The 22,922-nt window shown below is 41.7% G+C and overlaps 1 protein-coding gene across 1 annotated transcript in view; it reads left to right on the forward strand.

The window, feature by feature from the left end:
- Nucleotides 1-65: 65 nt before the first annotated feature.
- The window catches only part of LOC126284393 (ubiquitin-fold modifier-conjugating enzyme 1), a 47,850-nt gene continuing 24,993 nt past the window's right edge, over nt 66-22,922 (forward strand). The window contains exons 1-3 of the mRNA XM_049983288.1: nt 66-441; nt 535-666; nt 740-907. Coding sequence (XP_049839245.1) covers nt 319-441; nt 535-666; nt 740-907 — 423 coding nt within the window. The 5' untranslated portion in view covers nt 66-318. The remainder of the gene's footprint in view (nt 442-534; nt 667-739; nt 908-22,922) is intronic.

Below are 22,922 nucleotides of genomic sequence, written 5' to 3' on the forward strand. Positions count from 1 at the left end.
AAGCACGAGACATCTGCTTAACAATATAATCACGCCCCTCTCCGTGTCAGACGAAAATCGATAGTAGTATCGAGAGCCATAAGAACTCAACTTGATGGGAGTTAAATAGTTTATTCTGTGGTGCCAGTGGCTAATATTTACTCTTTGCCGAGTATTTGAGAAACATAAACATTTTTACAATCGTGGTTTAGAGTGAGTATATCCATAAATATCGTAACTTATTAGTGAGAAGAAGTGTGGATTAACCATGCAAAATCAAAAGCAGTGTGCCCAACATAAGCGATGTAAAAACTCAAAACTGTCGTATGAGTTTGAAGTATGGTTGACGAAGCTACAAAATCTACATTAAGCGGTATTCCGTTACTTAAAACTAAAGCAGGGCCAAGAGAGAAAGAATTATGGGTACAAAGATTAAAGGAAGAGTACCAGTGCCTTATTAAGGTATGTAATATAGCAAGCTACTATATATGTGGGTGCACCATATGGAACGTAACCTTACCAGCAGAAAACAAATTATGTTTGTGTCTATTTCAGTACGTACAAAATAATAAGGCTGCTGATAACGATTGGTTTCGACTAGAATCTAACAAAGAAGGGACAAGATGGTTTGGGAAGTGCTGGTATATCCATAACCTTCTGAAATACGAGTTTGATGTCGAGTTCGATGTAAGTGTTTATGAACATGAATATGTGCCTCCAAAGAAAGAAACAGAATTAACTGCTGTTTTGTATTTTGCAGATACCAGTTACCTATCCGACGACGGCGCCGGAAATAGCTCTTCCAGAACTTGATGGAAAGACAGCAAAAATGTACAGAGGTGGAAAAATTTGTTTAACCGATCATTTCAAACCGTTATGGGCCAGAAATGTTCCGAAGTTTGGAATTGCACATGCGATGGCGTTAGGGGTAGGTATATGTCTCTGAAAGTTGCTTTTCAATCACTCTTTACCTGCTCCTCCGCGTATATTAGATGACAGACAACTAATTTCATGACAAGTCTGGCCTTAACAGTGGGATAGTCCTTGTAAATGAATTAGCAGAATCTTGGAACGGTCTCTGCTGCTTTTGTAAGTTGAAGAACGAACATCTGTTTGCTAGTCATAAGGGAATCTAGTAGCCTAACTAAAGAATACATGGTAGGGGCCTATGTAATTGAAGACATACCATTCTAAACGTGCTAGGGACCAAAATTAATATTTTGAAGTATAACAAGACCAGAATTGTATGATATACAAAATTAGCACACACACGTTCCATTGCATCAATACATTTATTAATATCCAAGAAATATAAACTATAATGCAAGTCCAGAGAAAATTGCATTGAGTTGTCCAAAGAAAGAAAATTAAAATCTTGAGAGCAGAAGGTGTTTTCCACATTGCCTTAATATGCAACACATATCTTAGGTTTGCAGTATCATCTATCTGTATCGACACTGTGCAGACCACTTTGTGGTGCATTACACAACTCGGTAAACTGCCAATGGTAATGTGGTATAAAGGTTCCATAGCAAGCTGCTACTTCGTTTTTCAGTCTACAGTCATGGAATTGAGGCAGTACTGAAAGTTGTGTATGAATGAAATCATCATAAGCTTTGCCTTTCTTTAGGATGTTTGCACTTTCCCATTGTTGAATGTCCTTTTGATGTACGCTACTCCAAGGGTCACCCCAGGGGGTCCACAACTCTTTTGTGGATACGTGTGTAGCGAATACGGGACCCTGAGCTAGTGTGGCCCTCCTTCCTTTCTGGGCTACATACCTTCCTTTTCAACATCCTTCCCCATCCCCCATCTTCCCCCCCCCCCTCCCTCACCACCACCTCTCGTCCAGAGATGGACACTCGAAACTGTAAAACAGTCTCTCTTCTTCTCTTTCTCTGCTGGCAAGTCTTTGTCCATTTGTCCTCTTTTCCTTACCTCTTCTCTTTACCATCTTCTCTGCTGTGGTGTTTGACAAAACTCTTCTTTCATTTCTTTTTCTTTGTTCCTCCCTTTTCCTTTTTTCCTCCCTGTGCGTGTCTGAAGGCCTACCCATGTATTCCCACGCATAGCCGGTGACGGGGTAATGCATAATTCCCCACCCTGAGTAAACAGGTAGGACACGTACGTACCCCCTCGTAACAGCTAGGCTCAGGGAGGGGTGATTACCCGAGCTGATACCTTCCGAACGTGCTGATTGGTCCCTCCGTCCATTTCTCTGAAGGTGTGATGTGAGGTGTGAAAAATCGCCTAAGGCGGGAGTGTCCTCAGGGAGGCCCCCCCACAGGGAAGAAGCGCGCCATTGGAGACGCCGTTAATCGTGGGGGATACTTCCACAATGGTTTCCTCATCATCTACTCTGTCTGCTCACAAGCGGAAGTTAAATGAGTCAAAGACAATTCTTCCATTGTTGCCACAGTTCCTTCTTGTTTTTCTGTCGGACAAAGGTCAAGACTTCTCCACAGTCAACCCTTTCATTATTCAAAAAGGTGTCAATGCAATTGCAGGTCCTGTAAAATCTTGTTCCTGATTACGAAATGGCACCGTGTTGTTAGAAACAGTCACTGCCCTCCAGGCACAAAAAATGCTGCGTACTTCACTGCTACACACCTTCCCTGTGCGGGTGGAAGCGCACCACACTTTAAATTCATCACGTGGGGTCATTTACACGTGCTCCATCACGGATTGTCCGATGAGGAAATTCAAAACTACCTGTCTGACCAGGGCCTAACGGCTGTTCGTCGAGTCATGAAAAGAGTTGACAAGAACATCATTCCAACCTGTACTGTCTTCTTGACATTTGACAGACTTCAACTTCCATCGACCAAAAAAGCGAGCTAGGAGATAATTTCCATTCGCCCTTACATCCCAAACCCTACGCGTTGCTATAGATGTCAGCGGTTCAATCATACCAGCCAGTCATGTTCCAATCCGGTCAAATGTGTTATGTGTGGCAAGGATGCCCATGAGGGTGCTTGTCCACCTCCATCCCCTCGTTGCATCAACTGTATGGGTGTCCACACTGCTCCCTCTAGAGATTGCCCCATTTTTAAAGACAAACGGCTCATTCAGGAAATCAGAGTGAAGGAAAAGGTGTTGACCCTTGCTGCTCGAAAGTTACTCTCCAGCCGAAAGCCCAATGTGCCTCATGGAGGTATATACAGCACTGTCCTTGCCTCTCCTCGGCCAACAAAGGAGGCAGCCACACAGACTTGTGATCTCACCTTTAGTGCCACGGTCGTCAGATCGGCCAGTGCAAAGATCGCCCATTCAACCTCCCCACTCTCACGTGCTCCCTCTATGGCTCACCTTTCATCGGGTTCTGCTAAATCCCGGGCCCCAAAATCGCACTCTCGGACTTCCAAAAAAGAGCCTACTCGTGAAGATTTTTTACGTACTCCGACTTCGCAACCATCGATTCCTTCTTCCTCTCAACGTCCTGTTTCCAAGAAGGCTAATAAGAAACCCAGTTCCTCTCCTCTGCCACAGCATGTCTCATCTACAGCACCACCTGGTGGTAATCACCCTCGGCCGTCTTCTGTGTTGCCGAGGCACAATGCTAGTGGCCGATCAACCGGCCAATCAGTGGTGGCAGGAGCTGCTCCAGAACAACCTATGGATCAGGATCTTCTGCCTTCGGCATGAATGCCGTTCCAAGCTATCGGTCGCCAGCTCTGAGCAATCGTTGCGTTGAGGCAACCTTGGTCACATTCCTCCCTTTTCTGTCCATTATCCATTGGAATATCTGCAGCATTACAGCCAATCGGGATGACTTGTCGATCCTCCTAAGATCATACTCGCCGGTCATCTCCTGTCTTCAGGAAATAAAGCTGCGTCCCCACAATCGCTTTTTCCCCCCATTTTCAATCAGTCCGATTTGATCTCCCCTCTGTTGAAGGCACTCCAGCACATGGAAGACTCATCATTCTTCTCCATGATACTTTCCATTATCACCCAATCCCCTTAAAACAGTTCCTTCCAAGCTGTCACTGTCCGTCTTTCCCTTTCTGGACACATCTTCTTTCTTTGTACTATATACATTCCATTATCCACACCAATGGCAAGAGCTGATCTCCTTCATCTACTTGTTCAGCTTCTGCCCCCCTATTTGCTGGTTGGGGACTTCAATGCCCATCACCCGCTTTGGGGATCTCCGTGTCCTTGTCCGTGCGGCTCACTATTGATAGACATCTTCCACCACACAGACCTTGTTTGCCTCAACACTTGGGACCCTACATTTTTGTCTGCCTCTACGACAAATTTCTCTCATTTGGACCTTTCGGTCGGTACTGTTTCGCTAGCTCGGCACTTCGAATGGTTCGCTCTTGCCGATTCACACTCGAGTGACCACTTTCCATGTGTCCTTAGATTGCAGCCACAACTGTCGTATATGCGCCCAAGATGCTGGAAGTTCGCCCAAGCCGATTGGACACCTTTTTTCGTCTCTAGTGGCATTCAATGACCGTCACTTTCCTAGCATCGATGATGAGGTCACTCATATTACAGAAGTTATTCTTACGGCTGCGGAACGTTCCATACCTCGCACCTCCGATTTGCCCCGGTGCCCCCCAGTTCCTTGGTGGTATGAGGCATGCCGTGACGCAATAAGTGAGCGGCGGCGTGCTCTTTGCGTATTGCAGCTCCATCCTACTTTGGCCAACTGTATCCGCTATAAGCAGTTCCATGCGTGATGCCGTCACGTCATCCACGATAGCAAGAAGGCCAGCTGGGACTTATTTATTAGCTCATTTAACACCTTAACTCCCTCCTCGGAAGTTTGGAGTCAGATTCGACGGTTATCAGGCGATCCAAGTTTCTCCCTGGTCTCTGGGCTCACTGTCGCACATGATACATTAGTGGACCCCGTCGCAATTTCTAACTCATTGGGTCAACGCTTTGCTGAGATTTCGAGCTCTTGAAATTACCTGCCAGCTTCTCTCCCGAAGAAACGTGCGGCGGAAGTGCAACCTCTTGCTTTCTCCTCTCAAAATCGCGAAAGCTATAATACTGTTTTCTCCATGCGGGAACTCCAACACGCACTCTCTTCTTCTCGCTCTTTCGCCCCAGGACCGGATGGTATCCACATCCAAATATTGTTGCATTTATCATACCATAGTCTGCGTTAGCTCCTTCGCCTTTAGAATCGAATTTGGACTGACAGTACTTTTCCCAGAAGATGGCAGGAAGCTATCGTCGTTCCTGTTCCGAAACCTGGAAAGGATAAACATCTCCCCTCTAGCTATTGCCCCATTTCTCTCACGAGTAGTGTATGTAAGATTTTGGAGCGTATGGTGAATTGCCATTTAGCCTGGTGGCTGGAGTCCCAAAGTCTTTTAACAGCTGCCCAATGTGGTTTCCGAAAACATCATTCCTCCGTTGACCATCTTGTTGCTCTCTCCACTTATATCATGAACAATTGTTTGATCTGGAGAGAGCATATGATACCGGTTGGAGGACAGGCATTCTCCGCACGCTGTTCTCTTGGGACTTTCGAGGTTGGCTGCCCCTTTTTCTTCGTGAATTTATGGCAGAGCACACATTTAAAGTGTGGCTGAACACTACCTTCTCCCGTACTTGCTCCCAAGAAAACGAGGTACCCCAGGGCTCTGTGCTGAGTTTTGTACTGTGTGCCATTGCCATAAATCCAATTATGGATTGTCTCCTTCCTGATGTTTTGCGATCTGCTACAGCTCTCTCGACGGACCAGCCTTCTTGAACGACATCTTCAAGGATGTCTCGATCACCTCCACTCTTGGAGCATCGAAACCGGCTTCCACTTCTCTCCCAGTAAGATCATTTGTGTCAGTTTTTGGTGTCGTACAGAGTTTCGTCCACCTTCCTTACACCTAGGCTCTGTCAATCTTCCGTTCGCAGACATCGCTAAGTTCTTGGGTCTTATGTTTTACAGAAAACTGTGTTGGTCCTCCCACATTCCCTATCTTTCGGCTTGCTGTCTGCGACCCCTTAACACCCTCCGTATCCTGAATGGTACTGCCTGGGGAGCGGACTGAGTGGTCCTTCTCCGCCTCTATTGCACCTTACTGTGCTCGAAATTGGACTATGGAAGCATAGTTTACTCTTCTGCTCGGCCATCTATTCTTCGTCGTCTCGACTCTGTCCACCACCGAGGATTATGTTTAGTGTCTGGAGCTTCTTACACCAGCCCTGTTGAAAGCCTTTATGCTGCCCTTTTGAGTCATTATGCTAGCCATTTGTCTTCCATGCCTGCTAATCCGGCCCATAACATTTTTTTCGACACCTCCTTGCATTTAGGTTATGCAGGCCTGGAGTCCACTTTTGTCAACTGTTACATTCTCTTTCCTTCCACTTTCCTAAGCCTTTCTTGACAACTTGGGGTACAGCACAGCCTTTGCTCCGGCCCTGGACCTGCATGCTCCATGACCTTTGTAGTTTCTCAAGGATGGTACCCATTCTCTTTTTTATTGTCGGGCATTTGCTGCTCTATGCATACAAATGAATAATGCTACACTTATTTACACTGATGGCTCAAAAACATTGTTTGGTTTTGGAAGTGCCTATATTGTTGACGACACCCCAAATCGATTTCAGCTTCCCGACCAGTGTTCGATTTTTACTGCAGAGCTTTACGCTGTTCTCCATGTTGTCCAATACATCCGTCGCCATCAGCGGATACAGTATGTTATCTGCTCAGATTCGCTCAGCTCTCTCCTCAGTCTCCAAGCTTTCTACCATGTCCACCCTCTGGTCCACCGGATTCAGGACTGGCTCCACTTAGGGGACGTCTCTGTGGCGTTCCACTGGATCCCAGGTCGTGTTGGTATCTGTGGAAATGAGGTGGCCAATATAGCAGCCAAGGCTGCAGTCTCTCTTCTTCAGCCTGCTATTCGCATGATTCCCTTCGCCAATCTGCGGAGTTTTTTATGTCGTCGTGTTGCTCTTCTATGGCACGCACATTAGTCGACACTTCCCAATAATAAATTGCAGGATGTGAAAATTCTTCCCTGTGCTTGGACTTCTTCCTCCCGAACTCGTCATCGGGAGGAGGTAATTTTAACTAGACTCCGGATAGGGCACTGTCTTTTAAGTGGCGATCCTCCCCCACTCTGTCCACACTGCTCTCGACTGTGGACGGTGAGACAGCTTTTACTTGAGTGCCCTATTTTACTCTGTTACGCGCCCGTCTACAGCTGTCGCCTGATATATCTTCCATTTTAGCACATGACACGCGCTCAGCCGATCGCGTTCTCCAGTTTATTAGTGCCAGTGAGATGACGTCAGTCATTTAAAGCTCTTTTTGGGGATAAACAACCCCCCTTCCATAGTGGTGTTATTAGCTTCCCCACTTTTTTAAGTTTCACTCCCATTGCTGTTGGTTTCCAGTTTCATTTTTTTTTACCTTTTCCTAAGTCATAGACCGAGTGCTAATGACCGTAGCAGTTTTGCACCCTTAAAAAAAAAAGCTTGTCCCCACCCTAAAAACCCTCATTTCCCTTGGTTGTCCCATTAATGTGATTGTATTTTTGGAGGGAGATATTACTGTCGTACTTATATGTACTTTTGTGTGTTTGTGTGTGTGTGGGGGGGGGGGGGGGGGGGGACCATAGGAACCATATTGGAGAAGCTTAGAATAGCCATTTCCACCATGTTAATGACATTATGGGTCAAAGCAGATGGGTGGAATCGGACACTTCTATAATCACCTGTTCAGGTGAGGTGATTTTAATGTGTGTGGCAGAGCTGATGTGTAGCATTGTTGTGTTGATAACTTTACCAGCAGCAGTCTTGAAGTCAATAAAATCCTTGCAGTTGTCACTCCAAATCACAAGTTTTGTTTTGTTGCCAGTTATGCTGACAGTATTTTTAGTGCAATTCAGGACATGAAACAGACAGGATGCTTTGTTGTTAGCTCCCGGAGTCCCTTCACCTTCATGCCACAAACACATTATTCCCTCACTGTTGTCATGAACAGAAACACAGAAGCCATAACACAAAAGCTGGCATAAGTAAAATATATGCGAGTGTGTAAGAGTTGGAACAAACAATAATTGCTACAGATCGATTGCCAATGTAAAAGTGTTAGCTCCAGGCATAGTTGAAGACTTTGCATCATTCTTCATGTTTGTCATTGCACTTTCTGCCTTTCTATGGTGCAGTTCTAGTGCTTTCTGATTTTCTTGTGTTCTCTGGTGAGTGCCCTTTCCTGTCAAGGTGCAACGAGTCACAAGTATATTACCCTAGTCTTCCAAATGATAGATTTGGAAAGTATTTAAGAAATACCTGCCTATACTGCATTTCAAGATGGAAGGAGTATATAGAGGGTCTATACAAGGGTGATGTAACGTATTTACACGAATCCAAGCCGCACTTTTTTTCCAGTTTTTGTAATCCAAAAAACCGCCTGTGGCTTAGAAACGAGTGCAAAGCAAGCGGAGATTCTGAAAAATGTTAGTAGGTGCCGCCACAATTAACTTCTGCCGACGAATATATGTAGCGCTACACAGGCATGCTTTGTAGGCACAAAAATAAATACTGCATTTTCATACATTATCCAATGAAGTAAATGCCAATTCCGTATTGTTCATCCTCGAATGTAGCAGAATTTCAATGTACTATGAAAATCCGACTGGCAAGACTGTTTGGGATGTTTGTCAATATGGCCAACTCTACGTTCTGAATTTTTTCCTACCTGTGAGAAGAGATGGTTGCTAATAGGAACCTGGTGAAATGTGAATCACATACAGTATTCTCTTCACCATAAGAATAATATGAATATAAATATTTTGCCATGTATTCTTTCGTGTTTGCTACTATCTCATTTAAATCCTGTCTGCCTAAAAAACTACGAAACTAGTGTGAGACAACAGCAAACGCGGAAGAATATACGCATTGTGTCATGTTTATATTCGTATTATTCTTATGCCTAATAGTGATACAGTCAGAAATGAAGCACGTCAATTGACTAGATTTTTAAATCTAAGATGACTCTAATTTCTGTGCAGAATTTGATGTACTAAAGAAGCGGCCGCAAAGATTTTCAAACGGAGAAAAATTTTCACCTAACTCTCATTCAGAACATGTTCTATTATACGCAGTCTATTATTTGGTTCTTGTTGATCAATATCAAAGAAAGCAGGAGTGTAAACAATGCATGACACAGTACAGTAATGCATTTTCAACTTAGAGTGACGTAAAGACCTATAACGAAGAAAACGGCACTTATCAGATCAAAGCAAAATAAGCAATCAATTCATACAAGACGAAGCACGTGAAAAAGGAAGGGTACCCGTATAAATACGGACAGAGCGCCTGACGCATAGCAATGGCTACCTGGTAAAGCTTAACTGCTAAGCTTACGACTCGCACCAAACTGCTGTAACTGCATCGTCAATCATTCGACCTAAATTGTCTCTCATATTACAATGGACCAACTTTGTTTCGATTTGGAGGTGCGGCCTAAACCTATTCTCTCCCTTGAATTTCGAGTCTCAAATTTCAGGTGCAGCTTAGATTCGGGAAATTTTGTTTTCCTTTATTTCGAGTCTCATTTTTCAGGTGCGGCTTAGATTTGAGTGTGGCTTAGATTCGAGTAAATACAGTACTTGAGGACAGTATTATGGAAATGGCGGAGGATGTGGGTGAGGATGAGATGGGAGATATAATACTGAGTGAAGAGTTTGACAGAGCATTGAAAGACCTAAGTCGAAACAAGGCCCCCGGAGCAGACAACATTCCATTGGAACTAATGACAGCCTTGGGAGAGCCAGTCATGACAAAACTCTACCATTTGGTGAGCAAGATGTATGAAACAGGTGAAATACCCTCAGACTTCAAGAAGAACATAATAATTCCCATCCCAAAGAAAGCAGGTGTTGACAGATGTGAAAATTACCGAACATTCACTTTAATAAGCCACAGCTGCAAAATATTAACACGAATTCTTTACAGACGAATGGAAAAACTAGTAGAAGCCGACCTCGGGGAAGATCAGTTTGGATTCCGTAGAAATACTGGAACATGTGAGGCAATACTGACCTTACGACTTATCTTAGAAGAAAGATTAAGGAAAGGCAAACCTACATTTCTAGCATTTGTAGACTTAGAGAAAGCTTTTGCCAATGTTGACTGGAATACTCTCCTTCAAATTCTGAAGGTGGCAGGGGTAAAATACAGGGAGCGAAAGGCTATTTAAAATTTGTACAGTCGAGGGGCATGAAATGGAAGCAGTGGTTGGGAAGGGAGTGAGACAGGGTTGTAGTCTGTCCCCAATGTTATTCAATCTGTATATTGAGCAAGCAGTAAAGGAAACAAAAGAAAAATTTGAAGTAGGTATTAAAATCCATAGAGAAGAAATAAAACTTTGAGGTTCGCCGATGACATCGTAATTCTGTCAGAGACAGCAAAGGACTTGGAAGAGCAGTTGAACGGAATGGATAGTGTCTTGAAAGGAGGATATAAAATGAACATCAACAAAAGCAAAACAAGGATAATGGAATGTAGTTGAATTAAGTCGGGTGATGTTGAGGGTATTAGATTAGGAAATGAGACACTTAAAGTAGTAAAGGAGTTTTGCTATTTGGGGAGCAAAATAACTGATGATGGTCGAAGTAGAGAGGATATAAAATGTAGACTGGCAATGGCAAGGAAAGCGTTTCTGAAGAAGAGAAATTTGTTAACATTGAGTATAGATTTAAATGTCAGGAAGTCTTTTCTGAAAGTATTTGTATGGAGTGTAGCCATGTATGGAAGTTTAACATGGACGATAAATAGCTTGGACAAGAAGAGAATAGAAGCTTTCGAAATGTGGTGCTACAGAAGAATGCTGAAGATCAGATGGGTAGATCACATAACTAATGGGGAAGTATTGAATAGGATTGGGGAGAAGAGAAGTTTGTGGCACAACTTGACCAGAAGAAGGGATCGGTTGGTAGGACATGTTCTGAGGCATCAAAGGATCACCAATTTAGTATTGGAGGGCAGCGTGGAGGGTAAAAATCGTAGAGGGAGACCAAGAGATGAATACACTAAGCAGATTCTGAAGGATGTAGGTTGCAGTAGGTACTGGGAGATAAAGAAGCTTGCACAGGTTAGAGTAGCATGGAGAGCTGCATCAAACCAGTCTCAGGACTGAAGACAACAACAACAACTGCATTTCATAAACTTTGGTCTCTGGAAATTTGAATTTAAATGCTTTGCATAAGTGACTAATATTAAGATCGCAGCTGAGGTATTTAGAAGACTTCCTTCAGCTATGAGTTTCCTCTCTTGGAACTGACAATATGTGTTGCTTTATCAGTAGAGCATCGTCCTTAGTAAATTTGCTGTTGTGCGCACCACCTCTGTTGTCATGGTGCAACACTTGGCCCATCTTCAGTGTATTAATGTCGCAATCCTCCTCTTTGAAACACACAGTACATCCCTGAATGTTTTACAGCAGACTCTGAAATGACCATCTTTTCCGTCGGGAGCCCTATACACTACACTTGATTGATGAAGGCTGTTCTTTGGTTTGACATATTTATCCCTGTACCGCCTGGAGACTGGTGTTATTTTCGTTAAACCCATTAGGCCAGTTTCATTTTGCTTATAGAAGTTGTGAAATAAATTTGTTTTTAATTCGTTCAACGAAGACTCAAATGATAGGCTACATTCCCATTTCAGCTGAAATGGGAAATGTTACTTACTTAAGTTTCAGTATATTGCAAACATGTTCTGATTACACTAGGTATATTTCCATTCCATGTGTTTCACAAAATAAATACTTAAGTGCATTCATTGTACACTGTTCCCCATCACATTAGTCAAACCTAAACAAAAATCGAACAAGACAGTGTATAAATCAAATACCTACCTGCTTTCTTTATGTATTTTGCTGGAATTGTTTTCCCAGAACTTGTAATACGTTCTATCCCCTTTAACTTCTGCATTATGCCATTGAACTTTCACAGATAAGCAATTTTTGGGACGTTACTAGCATTATTTTGTTTTTCCATGGCAGAAATATGACAACAACACAACTACTATATGGCAGCATTAATAGGCATGTAAAACTGATGTAATATAATTAAACAGTGATCGACGAATGAAGAAGGCCTTGGAGCTAAGAGCGATACCATCTGTTGGTCTCTGTTAAAACTTTCTACCTTTGTCATAAAATGAAGCGCTTCTAGTATAATGTACTTGCATGGATGTATCTCCTTTAGAGTGAATAAAGTCAATTTTTTTTAAAAAAAATGGCACTTATCACATTCAGAATATTAGTTTTTCAGTTGTAGTAATTGTGATTTAGTTATTGTAGTTAGATTAGATTAAATTAATACTTGTTCCATAGATCATGAATACGACACTTCGTAATGATGTGGAACGTGTCAGGTTAATAAAAGATGTCTGTACAAGAAATTACATTACACAAAATATTGCATGACACTAATGCTTAAGTTAGTTTTTTCCCTCCCTTAATTTATATCTAAAAATTCAGCCAATGAGTAGAAGGAGTTGTCATCTAGAAATTCTTTTAATTTATTTTTAAATGTTGGTTGACTATCTGTCAGGCTTTTGATGCTGTTTGGTAGGTGACCAAAGACTTTTGTGGCAGCATAATTTACCCCCTTCTGTGCCAAAGTCAGATTTAACCCTGCATAGTGAAGATCATCCTTTCTCCTGGTTTTATAGCTATGCACACTGCTATTACTTTTGAATTGGGTTGGATTATTATCAACAAATTTCATAAGGGAATATATATACTGTGAGGTTACTGTGAGGATCCCTAGATCCTTAAATAGATGTCTGCAGGATGACCGTGGGTGGGCTCCAGCAATTATTCTGATTACACGTTTTTGTGCAATGAATACTTTTCTACTCAACGATGAATTACCCCAGAATATGATGCCATACGAAAGCAGTGAATGAAAGTAGGCATAGTAAGCTAATTTACTGAGATTCTTATCACCAAAATTTGCAATAACCCTAATAGCATACGTAGCTGAACTCAGATTTTTGAGCAGACCATCAATGTGTTGCTTCCAGTTTAACCTCTCATCAATGGACACACCTAAAAATTTTGAAAATTCTACCTTAGCTACAGACTTCTGTTCAAATTCTATATTTATTACTGGAGTTGTGCCATTTACTGTACGGAACTGTATATACTGTGTTTTATCAAAATTTAAAGAGAGTCCGTTTGCTGAGAACCACTTAATAATTTTGTGAAAAACATCATTTACAATTACATCACTTAGTTCTTGGTTTTTGGATGTTATTACTATACTTGTATCATCAGCAAAAAGAACTAACTTTGCATCTTCATCAATATGGAATGGTAAGTCATTAATGTATATCAAGAACAGTAAAGGACCTAAGACCGAACCGTGTGGGACCCTGTGCTTGATAGCCCCCCAGTTTGAGGAATCAGCTGTTGTTTTAACATTACACGAACCACTTATTTCAACTTTCTGCATTCTTCCAGTTAAGTATGAATTAAACCATTTGTGCACTGCCACACTCAAACCATAATGATTTAGCTTATCTAAAAGAATTCCATGATTTACACAATCGAAGGCCTTTGAGAGATCACAAAAAATACCAATGGGTGATGTCCGGTTATTCAGAGCATTTAATATTTGATCAGTGAAAGCATATATAGCATTTTCTGTTGAAAAGCCTTTCTGAAAACCAAACTGACATTTTGTTAGTACTTTATTTTTACAAATATGGGAGGCTACTCTTGAATACATTACTTTCTCAAAAAATTTTGATAGAGCTGTCAGAAGAGAGATTGGGCGGTAGTTGTTGACATCCAACGTATCCCCCTTTTTATGCAATGGTTTTACAATGGCATATTTCATTCTATCAGGGAAAACACCCTGCTCCAAAGAGCTATTACATACGTGGCTGAGAATCCTACTTATCTGTGGGGAACAAGCTTTAAGTACTTTGCTGGAAATGCCATCAATTCTGTAAGAGCTTTTACTTTTCAGTGAGTTTATTATTTTACTGATTTCAGAGGGAGAGGTTGGTGGAATTACAGTTGTTTCAAACTGCGCAGGTATGGCCTCTTCTATTAATAGCCTTGCCTCTTCTAGTGAAGATCTAGATCCTATTTTCTCCACAACATTTAAAAAATGATTATTCAAAATATTTTCAATTTCGGATTGTTTGTTAGTACGCTTGTCATTCAGTTTTATTGCACTAAAGTCTTCCTGTGCTCTTGGTTGCCCTGTTTCCCTTTCAATAATATTCCAAATTGCTTTAATTTTATTATCAGAGTTACTGATCTCAGACATGATACACATGCTTCTGGACTTTTTAATAACTTTTCTTAGTACCGCACAATAGTTTTTATAATATTGAACAATTTCGGGGTCAGTACTCCCTCTTGCTGTTAGATACAGTTCTCTTTTACGGTTGCAAGATATTCTTATTCCTTTAGTTAGCCAAGGTTTTTTATATGTTTTCTTGGAATTATGTTTAACTATTTTCTTGGGAAAACAATTTTCAAATACCCTTAAAAATGTATTGTGAAATAAGTTATATTTCAAGTTTGCATCGGGTTCCTTATACACTTCATCCCAGTCTAGCTGCTGTAGGCTTTCCCTAAAGTTTGCAATATTTATATTGTTAATTGAACGCACTGCTTTGAAAGTCTGATTTATTATACTGCATGGAGCTATGTCATGTACTGTAACAAGCTGTGCACTATGATCTGAAAGACCATTCTCAACAGGATAAGCATTTATGTCCTTAAACTTATCTTGGTCTATAAAAAAGTTATCTATCAATGTACTGCTGTTCTTTGTTATCCGAGTAGGAAAATCAATGACGGAGCTCAAATTGAAAGAACTGAGTAATACTAAAAGGTCATTCTTCCTATTACACTCTTTCAGGGAATCAACATTGAAATCCCCACAAATGATAATTTGCTTCCCCCTGTCTGACAGATAGCACAACAAAGCATACAAGTTTTCTAGAAATAGCTGGAAATTCCCTGAGGGGGACCTATACACTGTTACAATTATGAAAGTGCCATCATTTAGTTTAAGTTCAGTGGCACTTGCTTCCATATGTTGCTCTACACAAAATTTTTTAGTTTCTAAATTTTTTGCACTGTGGAAGCTTTTGACATATATGGCAACTCCTCCTCTCATCATATTATCTCTACTTACATGTGAAGCTAATTTGTACCCATTGATGCTAACCTTCTGCATATCAGTGACAATGTGATGCTCAGACAGGCATAGTATATCTATTACATTCTTGGTTTCTATATCTTCTAAACAAAGCAGAAGCTCATCAATTTTATTCTTCAATCCCCCAATATTTTGATGAAATATACTAACAGTATTTTTCACTTTACTTTTGTGAGTATCTTGAACTTTTTTAACATCTTTAGTACTTGCCTGGCTGAGTTTCCCACCATGAGATGTAGTTCCTCCCCCCCTTTAAATTTCCTGCTATCAGCCCAGCCAGTTTACCCTTCCCTTTCCTGTTGAGGTGTAGGCCATGTCTAGTATAGTCCCACCTACAGAGTGAATCAACAGGAACCACACCAATGTGTGACCCTGCACCAGATCCAAGTAGCCGTTCCATCTCCAAATTAACTCTCCTGACAGAAGAGGACAAATGAGGTCGGTCGTGGCGCTCCAGAACCGACACAAACCCAACACTGGTATGATTCGATGCCGATGCAATCTTTGCCAGGTCACACTTTATGCTGTACCCCGGATCTCTGTCAATACTGTTGCCCGGCCCACCCACAATAACCACGGTGTCTTCCTTAGTAAAACCTTTACATAGTGAACCTAAATCCTCTGTAACCTGCCCAAGTTCAGCACTAGGTTTGAAAAAACAATGTATTCTAATTAACATATTGTCTTACCTCTAGTTTTCCTTTAAAGATAATCAGCCCTATATATTCTTTACAATTTTCATAAATTAACTCTGTTTTTGAGTTTGCTAACAACCATAATTAACCGCAAAATGATTTAGAAAAATAGTGATTTTTACCACAGGTTTTTGTATTGGCTTATGTATTTGCTTCAGTTCATAAAGGAAATTAGCAAAGTTTGAGCTCAACAGATTAAAAGACAATCAGCAGACTTAATGAAAGTTATTTCTTCACTGTGTGTAATACACTATGCCAGCCAAAATGCAGTCCAACTGTGAATGCTGTTCTTGAACACAGGACGAGTTGGTTAACCTTCGTAAGCAGCTGGAAATTGCGCTGACTATTGTTGAACCAGCAGCTGTGAATCGGAATGTTGGAAGAGCTCCCGAGAGCCGTGTACCTGTGATACCTGTACCAGAGGTACTTAAAAATACTATCCTCTCCTGTGGATTCTGTCCCCGGTACAGAAAGTACAGAATACATCATTACTTATCCAATTGGCTGTGAGGTGTCCTGTACAGGGTGCATGGGGGCCAGAGAGGACACAGGGTGTTGTACCAATTGCCCAAACCAACATGTTAGGGATAGCCATTGAAGCTCACTTCACTTGTTTGGGGGAAGCCTGCTTTGACTAGTGTGAAGAGGAGGCAAACACAAAATGGTAGGGGTATATTAACCATTGGCAGTTCCAACATGGGGTAACTGATTGTACCCCTTAGGGAAATGGCAGCAAGGGACAGGAAAAGACATCAGGTGCACTCAACATCATGAAGAGGCTATTCCAGCAGCCATTAAGGGAACAGAGTGCAATTAACTGCAAATTGTGTTGTATGTTAGAACAAATGCCTTTCATCTGGGCTCTGAGGTCATACTTGGGTCATTCCAGCGACTGGCAGGGAAGGTTGAGAAGCTCACAATTTGCAACAATGTCCTCAGAACTGATCACGACTCTTTGTTTCTGAGGTGAGTGGAAGGACTGAACCAGAGACTTCGGAGGTTCTGTTACAAGCTAGGCTGCGACTTTCTGGACTCGCGCCATGTGGTTGAGAACTGCAGAGTCTCCCTAAATGGACCAGGGATGCACTACACATTTTAATATATATTGAAGGCATAGGCATAGGGAAAATGGAGGTTGTGTATTTGTCACAGTAGAAAGGAAACTCAAATCCACCGAGATAGAAATTGAAGCTGCATGTGAGATTGTTTGGGCAAGAAGCAGTATCAAGAGTGTATATAAAATGATCCTTCTACTATCATGCATCAGACCCATCTCCTAATGTAACTAAAAAATTTAGAGAAAACTTCAGTTAGATTGTGCACAAGTTCCCCAAAGATGCCGTAATTATCAGTGGAGGCTTTAATCATCCAACAATCAATTGGGAAAATTACAGTTTTGTTAGTGGTCAGTATGATAAGACATCATGTGAAACATTACTAAATGTCTTCTCTGAAAACTACCAAGAACAAATAGTTCAGAACCCATTCACGATGGAAATATAATTAAATAGATCTAATGGTGACAGAGAGATCTGACATCTTTGAGGAAGTCCACATCAAAATTGCACAGACAGTTGTTTTTTCCTTGCTCAGTTTGTGAGTGGAAAAGAAGGGGGGGGGGGGGGGGGGGGTGACAAGTAGTGGTACAGAGTACCCCTCACTGTGCACCATATGGTGGCTTGTGGAGTATCTATGTAAATATGAAATGGAGTTATCACATAGGCTCAGTCGTGGGTAAAGCAAGTGGTAGACTTCAGTTTATTAGTAGAATACTAGGAAGTGCAATCAGTCTACAGAGGAGACTGCTTACAAATCACTCATGCAACAGGTTCTAGACTATTGCTCAGGTGCGTGGGACCAGTACCTTATAGGACTAACAGAGATTATTGAACCTATACAGAGAAGGGCAGGTTTGTTTGATCCATGCGAGAGTCACAGAGATACTGAAGGAACTGAACTTCAAGGCACTTGAAGATGGACATAAACTACCCTGAGAAGATCTATTAACAAAGTTTCAAGAACTGGCTTTAAATGATTACTCTGGAATGTACTATAACTCCCTACGTATTACTCTCTTAGGGTAAGATGAGAATGCTTACAGCACTCGCAAAGGCATTGGAAATAAGTATTCTTCCCATGCTCCATATGTGAAAGGAATTTGAAGAAACCCTTATCACTGGTACTTACTCCTTGCCGTGTAGTAAACTGTGGTTTGCTGAGTATAGATGTAGATGTAATGCACCTAAGAAGGCATATTTTGTTATCACACTGAATACATTTAACTATCCTATTGCTACCTTTCACTGAAAGAGTGAGAGTCAGCCTTGACTACAGATTTAAGAATATGGAATTAAAAAGCTTACAAATTTTTCTTGCATAATCATACTGTTTGCTATTTCATTGTCTTCCACAGTTTCCCAGTGTCAAACTGCTGTTGAGTCTCGAACTTCGTGTTGTTGACTAGTTGTAGCTAAGCATTCAAACAGTCATTCTTCCTGTACTGCAGGTGTGAATGGCATCGGAAAAAGCCCTAACGACTGTTACAATTCATGACTTCCATGCACTTCACATTTCCTTGCAGAATGCAAATGTAGATGTAGTAGGTAACAGTAATAGTAAAATCAGGCATGTTGACAAGCATCTCAATATAAATTTACTCCCATAACAGTGTTCGTTGCAAACAAATGGGGTTAGAGCGTGGCATAGGAACAATCTTCAAGTGAACCACATCTGATAAATCACCCTCTTTCCATTTAAGGGTTCTGCCATGCTCCAGGCTTGGCTTACAATGCTCTTTAAGAATGTTTGTTCTCTTTATCTTTGTTTTTCAGTTGATTATTCTTCTCCTGTCTTCTGTTTCTCCGCCTCGGTATCTCAAGTTACAGATTTTTTTCAGTTCTTCTCACAGTCTTACTCTGCTTGACACTGGACTTGTAGCTGTGATAAAGAATAGCTCTTTTTTACGCTAAGCTTTATTCCATCATCTTAAACCTATACCTTTTACGTATCTAACAGATATTGGGTTTCTTGTTTTTCTATTCCCATAACATTTTTCATTTCTCATGTTTTCTTCTCCAGTCTTTCTTGTCTCGTTGAATTTCTCTGTTCTAGCCAATCTGTACTGTTCATACCAACACTTACCCACCTTCAGGTTCTATGTAAAATAAGGGAAAGGCAACCACTCACCTATATTGAACTGATGTGTGGAGTGCAGAGACACCTAAAAGGAAACAGCATTTACACTAGCTTTCGAGCTCTTGCTCCTTTTCTAGCAAAATTACACACAAAACCACACTAAGACCCAACACGCCACAGCAAGACTGATTATTGATACACAGTTATTGAGAGTAGTTGTGTGAGTTGGTGGAGGTTGGGAGGGAGTAGGGAAGGACACAAGGAGGAGATAGCAAGAAAGAGGAAGGTCCCTGGACACATGGCTCTGCAGCCACACAAGAATTCGAAAGGAGTATAGATGGTAGTAATGAAAAAGATGTGGAAAGAGAGAGGGGCAGAGGGAAGGCATTGAAAAGAGAGAGAGAGGTGGAAATGAAAATGGAAGAAGGAAGGGAAGGGAGAAGGGTAAAAACTACCTGAGAATTTCATTGTACCAATCAAACCAATAGCAGTATGACTTTCTGCTGCTAGATGTCTCAAGGTACACGTCTTAGTTACTGCAGCACAAAGTTGCATCATCTTTGATGCATGCAATTGTGAGTTCTAGTGATGCTTATCAGGATGTGTTTCAGTAGTTCTATGAATTGTGAATAGGACAGTGTATGGAGCAACAGGTGTACATCAAATTCTGTTGAGAGTTGAAGAAACCTGTACCTGAAACCCACCACATGCTGACAGAGGCATTTTATGAGAATGCACTGAATCAAGCAACAACATTTGAGTGGTTAAAGTGCTTCGAGGAAGGCTGAGAATCTGTGGAAGATGACAAACATTCTAGTATACCCTGAACAGGTACAACACCGGAAATGATCATGAAAGTACTTGACATGATTCATGAAGACTGAAGACAGACAATTCAATGTTTGTAACAGACCGGGCTGTGATATGGTAAACGTCAACAAATTCTAGCTGATGAACTGATGGTGAGATGAATTGCAGTGAAGTTTGTCCCTCACATTCTCAGCATCAATCAATGAAACCTCAGGAATCAGATGTGTGTTGAGCTGCAACAAAGAATTAGAGTGTATCCAGAATTCTGATTCAATATTATGAAAAGGGAAGTTGCTACTTGCCATATAGCAGAGATGCTGAGTTGCAGAAAAGGCTGTCATAGAGGAAGCCTTCAGCCATTATGGGCTTTGTCAACAAGAAAAAAACACACACACACACACACACACACACACACACACGACTGCAGTCTCAGAGTACCAAAACCATACTCCCTAAGGGTCCAGTCATGTGTGTCACATTGCGTAATGGCTGAAAGCTTTATTTGTGATAGCCTTTTTGTTGTGCCTAGATCAGCAATTATGACACTGAAATGAAGCAACAATGGTCACAATGGAAAATGCCATTTTCTACAAAGCTGAAAAAAGCTCAACAAGTTTGTTTTTTTATTTATTTTTTTTTTCACTCAGGGAACAGTGCATAAGGAGTTTGTCCCACGTGGTCATACTGTCAGTGGGCAGTTTTACTGCAGGCTTTGGAGGCAAGTGGGGAAAATGGTCGGTGCAAACAGCCAGAGCTGTGGAAGAAGGAAGACTGATTGGTGCATCGTGACAATGTTCCCGTGCACATCTCACTCATTATGAAGGAATTTATGGCCAGAAACAACTTGGCAACGGTCCCCTACCCTCCCTACTTTCCAGACTTAGCCCCGTGAAACTTCTACCTGTTCCCAAAGATAAAAATTGGGGTAAAGAAGCAATGTTTGACTAGACTGAAGACAACTAAGTAGAATCGCATCGAGTCTTGAACACCATTCACCTTCCAGACATCCACAAGTGCTCCCAGAAAGGGGGACAAGACTGAGAGTGTTGCATATATGTCCAAGTTGACTACTTTGAGGACATTAGGATGTAAGACAGTTTTCTGATTTTTACAATGAAATTCTCAGATATTGCATCTTGTGTGCCAGCATGGGAGAGGGGGGATGACAGTGATAGTGGGAGGAATGGTGTGAACCAAAGAGGGAAGGAAAAGGGTAAGGTGAGGCAGTGAGAACAGGCGAGCAGGGGTTTAGGCCAGGGGGATTGCGAGAATGCAGGATATGCTGGAGAGATAATTCTCACCTGTTTAGTTCAGGGAAACTTGTGCTGGGAAGGGATATCCAAATGGCCCACACAATGAAACAGCTGTTCTGATAATTTGTGGTGTGGTATGCAGTGTCTTCAGCAACTGGATGATCAAGTTTGTTGTTTCCTTCAGTTTGAGGGTTGCCATGTAAGTGAGTAGGCAGTTGGTGACATGTCATGCCCATGTTGAATGCTGTACAGTAATTGCAGCATAGCTGATATATAACAGTGTTTCACATGTGACACTGCCTTTTATTGGGTAGCAATCAGGTTTGTGGGACAGGTCTTGCACCTGGGTAAACCACAACAGGATGAGCCGTGGAGTGTAATATTGAGAGGAGGATTGGAATAGGGATGACCAGGGTATACTGTACCTTGAGTGGACATTAGAACATTGCCTTGGGCGATGTGGGTAGGATTTTAGGGGGGATATCCCCTATCCCAGGGCACAATAAAAATGTAGTTAAAGTCCAGGTGGAGATAGTGGTTGAAATTTTAAAGGTCAGGGTAATACTAGGTGATCGGACAAGTGCTTGTCAATGGGTGGTTTACATGTTTACTGGTGTCAGAGGAGCAGATGGCATGGGAGATTTGTTTATGGACGAACTGACTAGGACATTGTCTGTCAATAAAGGCTGTGATAAGGCTGTTAGTATGTTTCAATAACTGCAGATGCAGTTCACAGATGTTGAGGCTAGAAGGAAGCCTTTTTGATGTCAATAGGGTGGCAGCTGCCAAAGTTGAGGTGTGCTTGATGTGGACAGATGTATCAATGGAGTCATCTGAGAGGTGGGGATCGACAGCTAGGAAGATGGCTCATTAAGTTGAGAGGGGGCCAAGTGAAGCAGATTTGGGAGGTGTTGAGGTTATGGAAGAAAGAAGAAAGCTTATCGTTGCCATGAATCCAGAACATGAAAATGCCATCAGTAAATCTGAACCAGACGAGTTTTCTGGTGTTGACTGGATAGGAAGAATTCATCCATATGGCCCATAAGTGAATTGCCATAGGGTAATACAATACCTATGGCAGTATCACAGATTTGTTTATAGATTTGATATTTGAAAGTGGAAAAATGTGGGTCAGGGTATGATTGACTATGAGAATTAGGAAAGAGAGAGTGGGTTTGGTGTCTGGAGGCAGTTGGGGTTGTTGTACAAGGACCCCCATCCGCAGTGACTATGACAAGGAGTCTGGGTTTAACACAGTGGGGGACTATAGAGGGGAGATAAAGGAAGTAACTGTGTGTTAAATGTAGGATAGTTGATTACAGCCTATAATTTGGAGGAGTTAGTGAATAAAGGCAGAGATTCGTTCTCCGGGAGCATTATACCCAAATACAATGGGACAACCTGTAAGGAAACATGGCGTTGGTTTTGAGGAATTTGGGAATAGGTAAACGAAAGGAGTATGACGAGTTTCTGGTGTGAGGAGGGAGAAAGGTTCACTTGTCAGTTTTTAGGATGGCCCTAAAAGACCTAGAGGAGCTGCTTGAAGTCATGTTGAGCCTACTGGATGGGATCATGGTTGTAAAGTTTGTACGCAGAGGTGTTGAAAAGTTAGCGGAGACCATCAATCGCATAGTCTAAGATTCTGGACCACTGTGGTGGAACCTTGGCTTTGGGAAGGATTAGGTTGGATTGGTTTTCTGGTTATGGATTGCAGAGTGTTACATAGGACTCAAACTGGGAAGTATTTAGCAAAAGAAGGCGAGGCCATGTTAGAATTGAGGAATTCCTAAAAGATTACCAAGGAATTACTTGTTGGAAGGGGAAGGGAATCATAGTTGGAGAGGGATTGGAACTGTTTTAAACAAGGTTATGTATAGAGTTTTGGT

The sequence above is a fragment of the Schistocerca gregaria genome, chromosome 8, assembly GCF_023897955.1.
Source record: "Schistocerca gregaria isolate iqSchGreg1 chromosome 8, iqSchGreg1.2, whole genome shotgun sequence".
NCBI lineage: Eukaryota > Metazoa > Arthropoda > Insecta > Orthoptera > Acrididae > Schistocerca > Schistocerca gregaria.